At 53.6% G+C, this 10,379-nt stretch overlaps 1 protein-coding gene across 11 annotated transcripts in view; it reads left to right on the top strand.

Moving 5' to 3' along the window:
• Positions 1-10,379, top strand: part of MROH7 (maestro heat like repeat family member 7) — a 59,392-nt gene that overhangs the window by 35,512 nt on the left and 13,501 nt on the right. For all 11 annotated transcript variants that reach the window (XM_027770890.1, XM_027770892.1, XM_014586903.1 and 8 more), the window contains 2 exons: positions 3,430-3,620; positions 8,574-8,711. In XM_027770890.1, coding sequence (XP_027626691.1) covers positions 3,430-3,620; positions 8,574-8,711 — 329 coding nt within the window. The remainder of the gene's footprint in view (positions 1-3,429; positions 3,621-8,573; positions 8,712-10,379) is intronic.

Genomic DNA, 10,379 nt, shown 5'->3' with positions numbered 1-10,379 from the left:
AGATGTGGCGGCAGCTGATACTGCGCAAGCCCAGCTGCGATGTGCGGGACCTCCTAGATCTGCTCCTGACCAGCCTGAAGGAGAAACCTGTCACCAAGAAGGGCCGGGCCTCCATCGTTCCCCTGGCGGTGAGGACCCAGCTACCCCCCTATCCTCACTCTCCCCTTCCCTCCCACCCAGCTCTGTGCACCTGACTTCCAGGGCCCGACTCTGCCTGTAACTCTGGCGGCCTTGGGCAGGGCTCCAGCTCTGGCTCTTGCTGTGATCCACTGTGTGATAGCGGTGCTACCTGTGACGACAGCTGCAGCCTGGGACCGGGAAGATGCGGGACCTTGCAGTCGTAGACAGTGGGCAGGGCCTGGTTTTACTTACAGTGTGGGGTCCTGGGTAAGTCACGGCACCTCTTGGAGGCTCAGTGTCCACACCTGCAAGTGGAAATGAATCTGCCTCACGTGGCGGCTGCGAGGATGAGTGAGACCACCCTTCATTCATCTAGGTGACGTGGGAGTTTAAGCGCGTCACAGTGCCAGGTTCAGAGCTGGGCCCTGGAACACAGGTGGCTCCGACTCGGAGAGCTGCTGGCTGGAGGACAGGCTTCTCTCTGCATCTGTCGCCACCACCCTAGTCTCAACTAGCCCGATAATACCCCTACCCATCTCCCTGCTTCCACTCCTGCGTCTCCCATCAGAGCCCCAGCCAGACATGCTTTGAGAAGGGGAATCTGCTCTTCTTAGCCCCTTCAATGGCCTCTCATTGCCTGTGAGAGTCACACGGTGCTACCACCCGTGCTGCAGGGCACCAAGCCCCTTTCTGGCCTCCCCAAACCCTGTGGTCCTCTGGCTTGCTCTGCTGTAGCCTCACTGGTCTGTGTCAGAACGCCATACATCCATGCTGTCTGTCCCAGGGCCTTTGCATATGCTGTTACTTCTACCTAGAATGCTCTTTACCAAGTTGTCTTCCCCTTTCAGCTCTCAAGCATCACCTCCTCAGAGAAGCCCTCCCTGATCTCCCTGACCTACTCTAATCCATACATACTCCACTTTGCATCTCACACTTCATCTTGGACTGTGATTTGACAGGCATGCGGGGGTCATGTGGCTAATCTGTGGGGTGCATGAGGTCAGTGCCTGTCCTGTCATGCTCACCATGCTTTCCTGACAGCTAGCATACACCTGGCGTGTAGTAGGCACTCAGAAAGTTCTGTCGGATTCATTTACTTTTTATTTTAAAAAATTTACTAAAGGGCATGTGCACTTGCTGGAGAGAGAGGAGAGAGAGGAAGTGAGAAAGCCCATCCAGGAGGGAGGGTCATGCCACAATCCCTTCTCCTCTGTTCTCTCCCCCAGGATTTTGTGCATGCACTCACAGGTTCCGGTGTGGTTTTGAAGCTACCAGGTCTGGGACTTGAACGTCTGAGTCTGTCATGTGGGATCCAGCTGCTTAGCCACCACACCACCAGCTGGCCTGGATGGATTTATTTATTCCACAAATATCTACCGAGCACTTGCTCTGTGCCAGGCACACTCATAGGTTCTGAGGATTCAGCAGCAGGAAATTCTGGTGGAGGGAAGCAAGCAAAGATATTGTCAGTGGGGGAGTAGCTGACATTGACCCACTTACAGAGGAGGATCTGCCGCTTAGAAATAGTCTGTCTCACCCAAGGTCACTCAGCTCGCGAGTGGTGGTGCTGGGCCTCAAACCCAGGTCTTCTGCCTCCAGGTCCTGGGCTTCACCCTCATCTCTCTCTCTACCTCTCTTGCCCAGCACTGAGTTCTAAGAATAAGGCACCTTCCCTGACTTGGACTTTCATCTACTCCGACAGCGTGTTCTCCAATGACTTGTTCCTGCTTCTCCGTGCAGAAGCAGAGACTGAGCACAGATAGAGCCTGGACTAATTTTTTTTTTTTTTAAGGTTTTTGCCATAGGGCACATGCGCTCACCAAAGAGAGACAAGGAAAGTGAGAAATCACCCCCCCCCCAGAGGCCACACTATCATCCCTCCCATTCTCCTTCTGGGATTTTGGGCATGTGTGCACACCCGCCTGGCATGAGTTTCAAGTCCCTAGACCTGGAACTAGAACTTCAGTCAGCCATGTGGGAGTCCCGGGCCTTAACTACTATTCCACCTGCTGGCCCCAATACTGGATTAGTGTTTTAAATTTTTATTTATTATTATTATTATCTTATGGTACTAGTAAGTTCTTTTTTTTTTTTTTTTTTGAGAGGGTTTTGCTATAAGGGTGCCGATGCTCACCAGAAAGACAGAAGGAGACAGAGAGACAGAGAGTGAGAAATCACCCCCCAGGGGGGATGGCCACGCTGCAATCCCTTCTCCTCCATTCTCCTCTCAGGATCTTGGGCATGCATGCACACGCACCTGGTGTGAGTTTAAGCCACCAGGTCCAGGACTGGAACCACAGTCGACTACATGGGAGTCCAGTGACACAGCCATTATGCTAACTGCTGGTCCCGGTACTAGTAAATTCTTTGAGCAAGACAGAGTCAGGAGCAGAGCCCTGGGACACCTCACTAGAGACTATTTTCTTTGGGTATAATTGTTAGCATTGGGTTACTGAAAAATGCACACTCCCATGCAGTTTAGAGTCCAAGAGGCTCATCTTCGCTCTGCCCCCACCTCGCTGCATAACCACGGTCAGTCCCGCCCCCTCTCGCCTTGGCATGTGGATCTGTGGGATGGGCAGGAGTAACCCCTGCTTCACATGCCTTACCTGCTGAGAAGAGTATGACCGTGGATGGGGAAGGCTGCTAAGCTGTGAAGTGCAAATTCACGGCCATTTATTGTCCCCATCCAGCCATGTGTCACCAAGGGCATGTGTCAAGGATTCTCTGACTTTGCAGAGAAATGCTTTTCTATTGGCCCAGGTGCATGGGACCTTCGCGGCACAATTCTTTCACATTTTCTTATTGCTAAAGTACTTGCCCCTCCATCCTCCCGGTCCAACTCCACTGCACCTGCCGGAAGAGGGTCGGTAGCCCCGATTTGTACAGGATGAATCTGAGGTCCAAAGAGGGACGGGAGAGTGGCGGGGTCAGGACAGGCCCTAGGTCTCATGAGCCCAGCCCATTGCCCCACCCCTTCCCACCACTGCATTGTCCTCTGGCTAGTCCAAGTGTGACTGTGGGCCCAGGCCAGCTCCAGAGTGTGACTGGCAGGTGGGGAAGTTGCCCAAGCTTGCCAGAAGGGATCCTTCCATCACAGTATTTGCAGGGGTGCATAAACGTTGAACCTTAGGCTAAAGCTACAAGGCAGGCTATCACTGTTCTGAGCTCCAGGGTGCACACAGGATGGGCAGGGGACCCAAGCTTTCCCAGGCTGAGCCAGAGAAAAGGAAAGAAGCAGTCCAGGTCCCAGCCAGAAGAGCTGGGAGGGTGGCCTGGACATCCCACCAGCATCCTCTCTGCCCGCAGGCAGCCAGCGGCCTATGCGAGCTCCTGTCGGTCAACAGCTGCGTGGGCCGCGTGAGGCGCATCTACCCGCAGCTGCTCCTGGCCCTGCTCATTCAGGTCCACTACCACATCGGTCTCAGCCTGCCGGGCCGCGTGGCGCCTCGCCGGGAGGCCAAGAAGGACGCGCCGCTCCCGGTCTTCGTGCCTGTGCGGTATGCTCTTCGGCTCTCTTGGCCCTGCTGTCCCTGTCGCTGGGGGGTGGGGTGGGGCGGGGACAGCTAGGGCCCCTCCCAAGGTCTTCAGGGCAATCAGCCAATAGAAACGAGCTCTGCGACTAGACGAGAAAACAGAAGCACAATTTCATTACAGCCAGAATTCAGTCAGCAGCTGTGAGCCTGGGTTCTGTGCCTCAGACACTGGGCCCATGCTGGACTCGGGAAAGTGTCCACGTCCCCCAGGAGTGCACATGCCCGGTGTGGGTTTCAAGCCCCCAGGTCCAGGATTCAAACATGCTGACAGCCACATGGGAGTTCAGCAACATAACCGCTATGCCATCTGCTGGTTCCGCTATTCTCTATTTTTTAAACCTATGGTACACTCACAAAGGTCAATGAAGGGACTTTAAAACGTTTGTAGAAAAATGAAGTTCAAGTACACGTTTCTTCTGGTGCAAGCAAAAGGAAAAAGGAAATCCGTGCACCGTGTTTTCATCGCGTGCACTTTGCATGAGCTTGTTGAAGACCTCGCATACATTTTGGCTTCGACCACACACTGGACCGTGGAGATCATTACATCCCGAACTGCCTCTTCATCACTATTATTTTACACATGTGCTATAAGGTGCGTGCGCTTGCCAAAGAGAGAGAAAAAGAGAGAGGGAAAGTGAGAAAACACCCCCGGAGGGGATGGTCATGCCGCAGTCCCTCCTCTCAGGATTTTGGGCATGAACACACACGGGTTTGCCGTGCTAAGTCACGGTCAAAGGTGAACCGAGCAGTAGGCCATGGGGATCCAGTTGTCCCAACCAGCATGCCACCGGCTGGCTCCCATCTCACTTTATTTATTTATTTATTTGCCATGGGACACGTGTGCTCACTGGAGATGAGAGAGAGGCGAGAGAGAGAGAGAGAGAAAGTGAGAACTCGCCGCTCGGGGATGGCCGTGCAGCAATCCCTTCTCCATTCTCTTTTCGGGATTTTGGGCTTGCATGCACATGTGCCTGATGTGATTGTCAAGCCACTGGGTCCCACAGCCTCACTGTGTTTAATAGCCGCATAGTACCCTGTGTATGGAGTCATCAGCCTACCCGTTTGTTCAAGCAGCCCCCTCCCGTGTTAGGCACTTTCTGGCTCTTTGAAATGACACAGGCTGCCGCCGCGAGGTGGCTTTCCTACATGGCTTTCTGCACACATGTGACCGTGTATTGTAGGATGAATTCCTGAAAATACCACGGGCACTTCAGAGTAGGACAGGGATATGTATGCAAAAGGTCTGGACCGTGGGGGAAGAAGAGTAAAAGGGGCAGCTCCTAAAGCACCCACCAGGCCAGCTCGCCACTCGTGCCATTGCCACAGGCAGCATCGGAGAGTGCCCATTTCCCTGCATGCTTGCCCACGCTACGTATTACAGGACATTTCGATCTTTGCCAATCTAAGAGCTGAAAACATGGAATTTTGCTGTGGTTTTGGTTTGCATTTCTCTTACAATGGGTGAGGCTGAGGTTTAAATGCTGTTTGTGTTTCCGTGTCCGTGAGCAACTTGTTCTTGTCCCATGTCCCCTTTGATACATGCCTGTTGGGGACTTTCTAAAGTTAATTAATTGATTAATTTGTAAGAGCTCTTTATTAAGGTAATGAACTCTTTGACTGTCATTTGTTTTCCAGTTTGTCACTTAACCTACAATTATTTCAGGGTCTCTTGTTACTCTGAAATTTTAAATTTTTATTTATTTTTAGAGAGAGAGATTTTTGCTATAGGGTGAGTGTCCTTGCCAGAGAGACAGAGACAGAGAGACAGAAAGCTAGAAATCACCCCCCAGGGGGGATGGTCACGCCGCAATCCCTTCTCCTCCATTCTCCTCTCGGGATCACGGTCGACTACGTGGGAGTCCAGCGACATAGCCATTACGCTAACTGCTGGTTCCTGTGCCTGGTGTGAGTTTTAAGCTGCTGGGTCCGGGACTCAAACTGCGGTCAACTGCATGGGAGTCCAGTGATGCAACCATTCCACCATCTGCTGGTTCCAAATTTATATATTTATTTATTAATGTTTTAGGTTTTTGCCATAGGGTGTGCGCACTCACTGGAGAGAGACAAAGAGAGGAAAAGAAATCACACACACCCCCCCAGGGGAGATGGCCACAACTCAATCTCTTCTCCTCCATTCTCCTCTCTGGATTTTGCGTGCACATGTGTCTGACATGATTTTCAAGCTGCTGGGTCTAGGACCTGAACCAATTGTCGGCCACGTGGGATCCAACACCTTAACCACCTTGCCACCTGCCCCCTAAAATTGCAAATTTTTATGTGGCCGAGTTTTACTCTTTTTTAAAAATCCTATTTGTGTTGTACTTAGAAAAGAGCATTTGAAGGGAGTAGTTGGCAAGCAGTTGCATACCTGGGCTTGAAGTCAGACCATGTCAGATTCAGCTCTGTCACTGTTGTTCTGGACTTTGGGTAAACTAATCTAACCTCTTGGTAATTGGTTCCTTGCCTAGGAAATGGGTACGCGATTCCTGCCCCCCGGGTGTGTGTGTGTGTATGTGTGTTTAAGAGGTTTTTGCTATAGGGCGCGCGCGCTTGCCAGACAGACAGAGAGAAAGAGAGACAGAAAGCGAGATATCACCCTCCAGGGGGGATGGCCATGCCGCAATCCCTTCTCCTTCCTTCTCCTCTAGGGATCTTGGGCACGCACGCACACGCACCCAGTGTGAGTTTTAAGCCACCGGATCTGGGACGTGAACCGCGGTCAACTACGTGGGAGTCCAGCGACATAGCCATTACGCTAACTACTGGTCCCCCTCACCCCGCCCCACGGGTGTGTTTTGAGGACCAAGTAAGATTGGATGCTGCTGCTTTGTAGGCTGAGGCCACACGGGAGGTCTGGGTTTGATTCCCTACCCACCCTAGAAAACCGGGTGTGGTGGCATGTGCCTGTAGTCCCAGCTATTCAGGAGACTGAGATAGGAGGATCCCAAGGGAAGGGAACCCTGTCTACAACAATAACAATAAAGAGGAGAAGCAGACACAGGAGGCAGAGAGCAAGGGGTGCTGTCGCAAGCCAAAGAGCACCAGGAGCCACTGTAAGCTGCAGAAGGCAAAAAGGAGTCTTCCCTTGAGTCCTCAGGGAGTGCAGCCTGCGAATGTACTGACCTGTCCTCAGGGAGTGAGGCCTGTGTATGTACGACCCGGACCTGTCCTCAGGGATTGTGGCCTCCGGACATAGCAACCCTGGACCTGTCCTCAGGGAGTGTGGCCTAGGTCGTACTGACCCTGGATCTCCGGCCTTGCCAACTGTGAAAGAACACGGTTTTGTTGCCGTAAGTCACCCTGACTGAGGCAGTAAGGCAACATTATGGAGAGGACAAACCGGGAAGAATGCATCCGTGTTCGGAGCGCCGGCCTACATACAGAGTCGCCACGGCTGCCTAGGCAGGGACTGAGATGGTCTGGCAGAGCCATGACCTTCTGAAACCCTGCCAAGTCGATGCCTCCAGAGCTCCAGGTGCGATGCTGTCCCCAAGCCAGTGTGTGAGAAGGTGACCAAAACTGCCCCTAGAGTTGAGGACGTGCACACGGGCGGACAAGTCACAGGAGCTGCATACCCACGTGGCTTGTTCTGTCTCCGGTGGTTCTAGTCCTTGCAGGGAAGAGAATACCCTTTCTTGTCCACACCCAGGCCTCTGAATCTCAGCTCAGCTGGAAGCCAGCTCGTGTTTCAGGGCAGAGGCATCAGGGTGGAGCTGGAGAGCCCACAGGTCTGGAGCCTGCCTCTCTCTTCCCCCTTCCTTTTTTTGTAACTTGAAGGCCTGAGGCATTGCTGGTAGGGGCCTCTCACTACAACGCACATTTCAAAGAATCAGCACAAAGGCTGAATGCTGCCGAAAGCCCTGCCCCCCCCCCAGGCTTTCCTTTTCACACTGGATCAATATTCATTACAAAAGCAAAAACGGGAAAATTAAGAGCAGATTCCCGAGGATTACCTGATTTCTGAGAGGCCTAGTCCTGCATCCGGAGAACCTTCTGCTCTGTGTCACCTGGGGTGTGGGGATAAGCACCGGGATCCAGCCTGGCTTAAATGTAAACTTCATCCAACAGGGTCAGCTTTGATGTTCATAAAAGCTCACGCACGTCTATCTGTGAGCACAGGGCCAGGCTAGCACAGCTAGGGTGTCACCCGATGGTGTCCCGTCCCGGGGCTTCTGTGACCACTCGGAGGTTTAGCAGGCCCAGGCCTGAGCCCTGGCCTGGTCAGTCTGCAGGCCGGAGAAGCTCCCTGAGGGCTTTGGCTGTGCAGACAGTTCCAGAGTCTTTTACAGGCTCCCCCCCCACACACAGTTTGTTATAGAGTGTGTGCACTTGCAAGAGAGAGACAGAAAGGCAAAGTGAGAAAGCACCCCCCAGGAGATGGTCATGCTGCAAATCCTGGATTTCAGGCACACGGACACATGCGCCCAAGTGTGTTTTCCAAGCTGCTGCTGGGTCTGGGACTCAAACTGCACAATGGGCCATGTGAGATCCGGCTGCCTTAACCTCCCTTGACACCTGCTGGCCCAAGGGAGTCCCCTCGTAAATGCCCCAAGTCAAGGAAGGACTTGGGTCTGGGCAGGGCACTGAGCAACCAAAAGCAGAGGAAGCCTGCCCAGTGCGTGGTGGAGAGGAGGGTGAGGCTAGGGAGGCCCCTCAACCTCTTCCTCCAGTAAAGGGGGCTCAGGACAAAAGGGAGGGGAAAAGCACCCTCTCAGAGGGAGTTGAATTTTGCTTCTGTTTCCTCTCTTGTTCTCAAAGCTAAGTGTTAGTAAAAGCCACCCTTTGGTGTCCAATACTTGCCAGGGTAGAAGGAAGCTTGTAGGCCAAGTGGCAGCCAATGGCGGGAGGGGACAGGTTAGGGAGGCGGGCTGGCCAGGTGCAGGTGGACACTACGTCTCAGCCCCCTTGTCTTGGCAGCTGGGTGGTGAAAGTGGTGAAAACCCTGCTGCTGAAGATGGGCTGTTCTTATGAGGCCACCTTCCTGGAGGACCAGGGTGGCTGGGAGCTTATGGGACAGGCAGAGAACCACCACCGCGGAGTGTCCCTGCTGGCAAGGTGAGGCCAGGGCACCTTGGGCAGGAGTGGGAGGGAAGGACAGTTCTGGGCCTTTGCACAGACCGGGGTTTGCATCTCTCTGGGGCCGAGACCCTGCTCAGTCTGTCACCCCGTCTCTACACAGGGAGGGCACCGCTTCTTTGGTAGGTAGGCAATGCCAGGGCGAAAGATGGCACTTGCTCTCGAGAGGGGACAGTGGCTATTGCACTTTCTGCTTCGTTGAGTTACGAAGCACCCTTCCTTACCACGTTGTGAATTCGGTTTCCATGCTGAGACAGCAAGGTCCAGGAGACCGTGGCTCTGGGGATGGCCTGCCTGCCTTTGCCTCCGTGTGACCCGGCAGGTTACTGCCCCTCTGTGTCTCCGTCTTAGAATGGAGATCAGAAAACCACCTCTAGGGCTGGCGAGAACAGCCCTGCCGTGGGTTAGGAGTTTAACACAGGTTAGTTTTCACTATCACTATAGTCACTGGGGCCAGAGATGATCATTATTATTATTTTTTAATTTCCAGAGGGTGTGCACCCTCACTAGAGAGACAAAGAGACAGAGAGAAGGGGAGAGGGAGAAAGTAACCCCCAGTGGGCATGGTCATGGTCATGCTGCAATTCTGTCTCCTCCATTTCTCCTTCCCAGCATGTTTTAAGCCATCAGGGCTGGGATTTGAACCATGGAATCTGGCTCCCTTAACCCCTAGGCTGCGGGGCTGGCCCTGGGCAGAGATTATTAACACACGTTGCACACATGAGCAAGCCAGTCACATACCCAAAGTCACACAGCCAGGAAGTGGCAGAGCTAGGAAATGACCTGCTGGCCCAGGCAGAGCTATTCCCCGATGCACATGGGTTCCCTTGGAGTTGGGAGGGGCTCCTGGAGTACAAGGATGTGAGTCCTTGCGGGTCTGCTGCTTAGCCCTGCACCCCGAGTGCCCACGATGGCGCTGCCCCCAGGGGGTCTCAGGATACAAGCACATTTGCTGAGACTGCCTATGCTCTGGGCACCATGCGTGGAGCTGCCATACAGCTGATCCCATTTGCTCTTCACCATGGCCGACGAGACGGCGTTACTATCCCAGATTTACACACGAGAACACTGAGGCCTGGAGAAGTTAAGCGGCTTGCCCAAGTCACACAGCTAGCGCCAGGGCTAAGACTGGAACCCAGGCTGTCTTGTTCCAGACTGGGCAATTAAGAGGGCCTTTGCTGGATTCACCGATTCGTGGAGCACAGTATAGGGGTACTCAGACGTGAGCATGCTCCAGAACCATCTATGGGGCTGTTCCCAAATCTCCTCACCCGTGTTCCCATCTCTCCTCACAAGAATTCTGCTTCCACGAGTGTGAAATGGGCCCAGAGAATGTGCACTTGTAACGAGGCCCCTGGCCGTGTTTACTCTGATGGCTGACAGCGGGCGGCAGGCCTGGAGGGACTTTGAGAGCCACTGGCCTAGAATGAAGCAGGCAGCCAGAATGGGGAACCCTTGGGTGGGGTTGCAGCTCTCCAGTTTCTGGCTTTGAGAGCTTAGACGGCTGATGCTTGAAGCAGCTCTGGTCAACTCCGAAATGGGGATGACAATAATAACCTGTCGGGAAGGAGACTGTGATCACCCAAAATCACGTGAGAGCGTCTGGCAGCCGCCTGGCTCCGAGTGGGTGGGGCCCCCCAACCTCTC

This window comes from Tupaia chinensis, unplaced genomic scaffold (genome assembly GCF_000334495.1).
Source record: "Tupaia chinensis unplaced genomic scaffold, TupChi_1.0 Scaffold000165_2, whole genome shotgun sequence".
Lineage (NCBI taxonomy): Eukaryota > Metazoa > Chordata > Mammalia > Scandentia > Tupaiidae > Tupaia > Tupaia belangeri.
The sequence above is the reverse complement of the archived record's forward strand: the minus strand, read 5'-3'. Positions and strand labels throughout refer to the sequence as shown.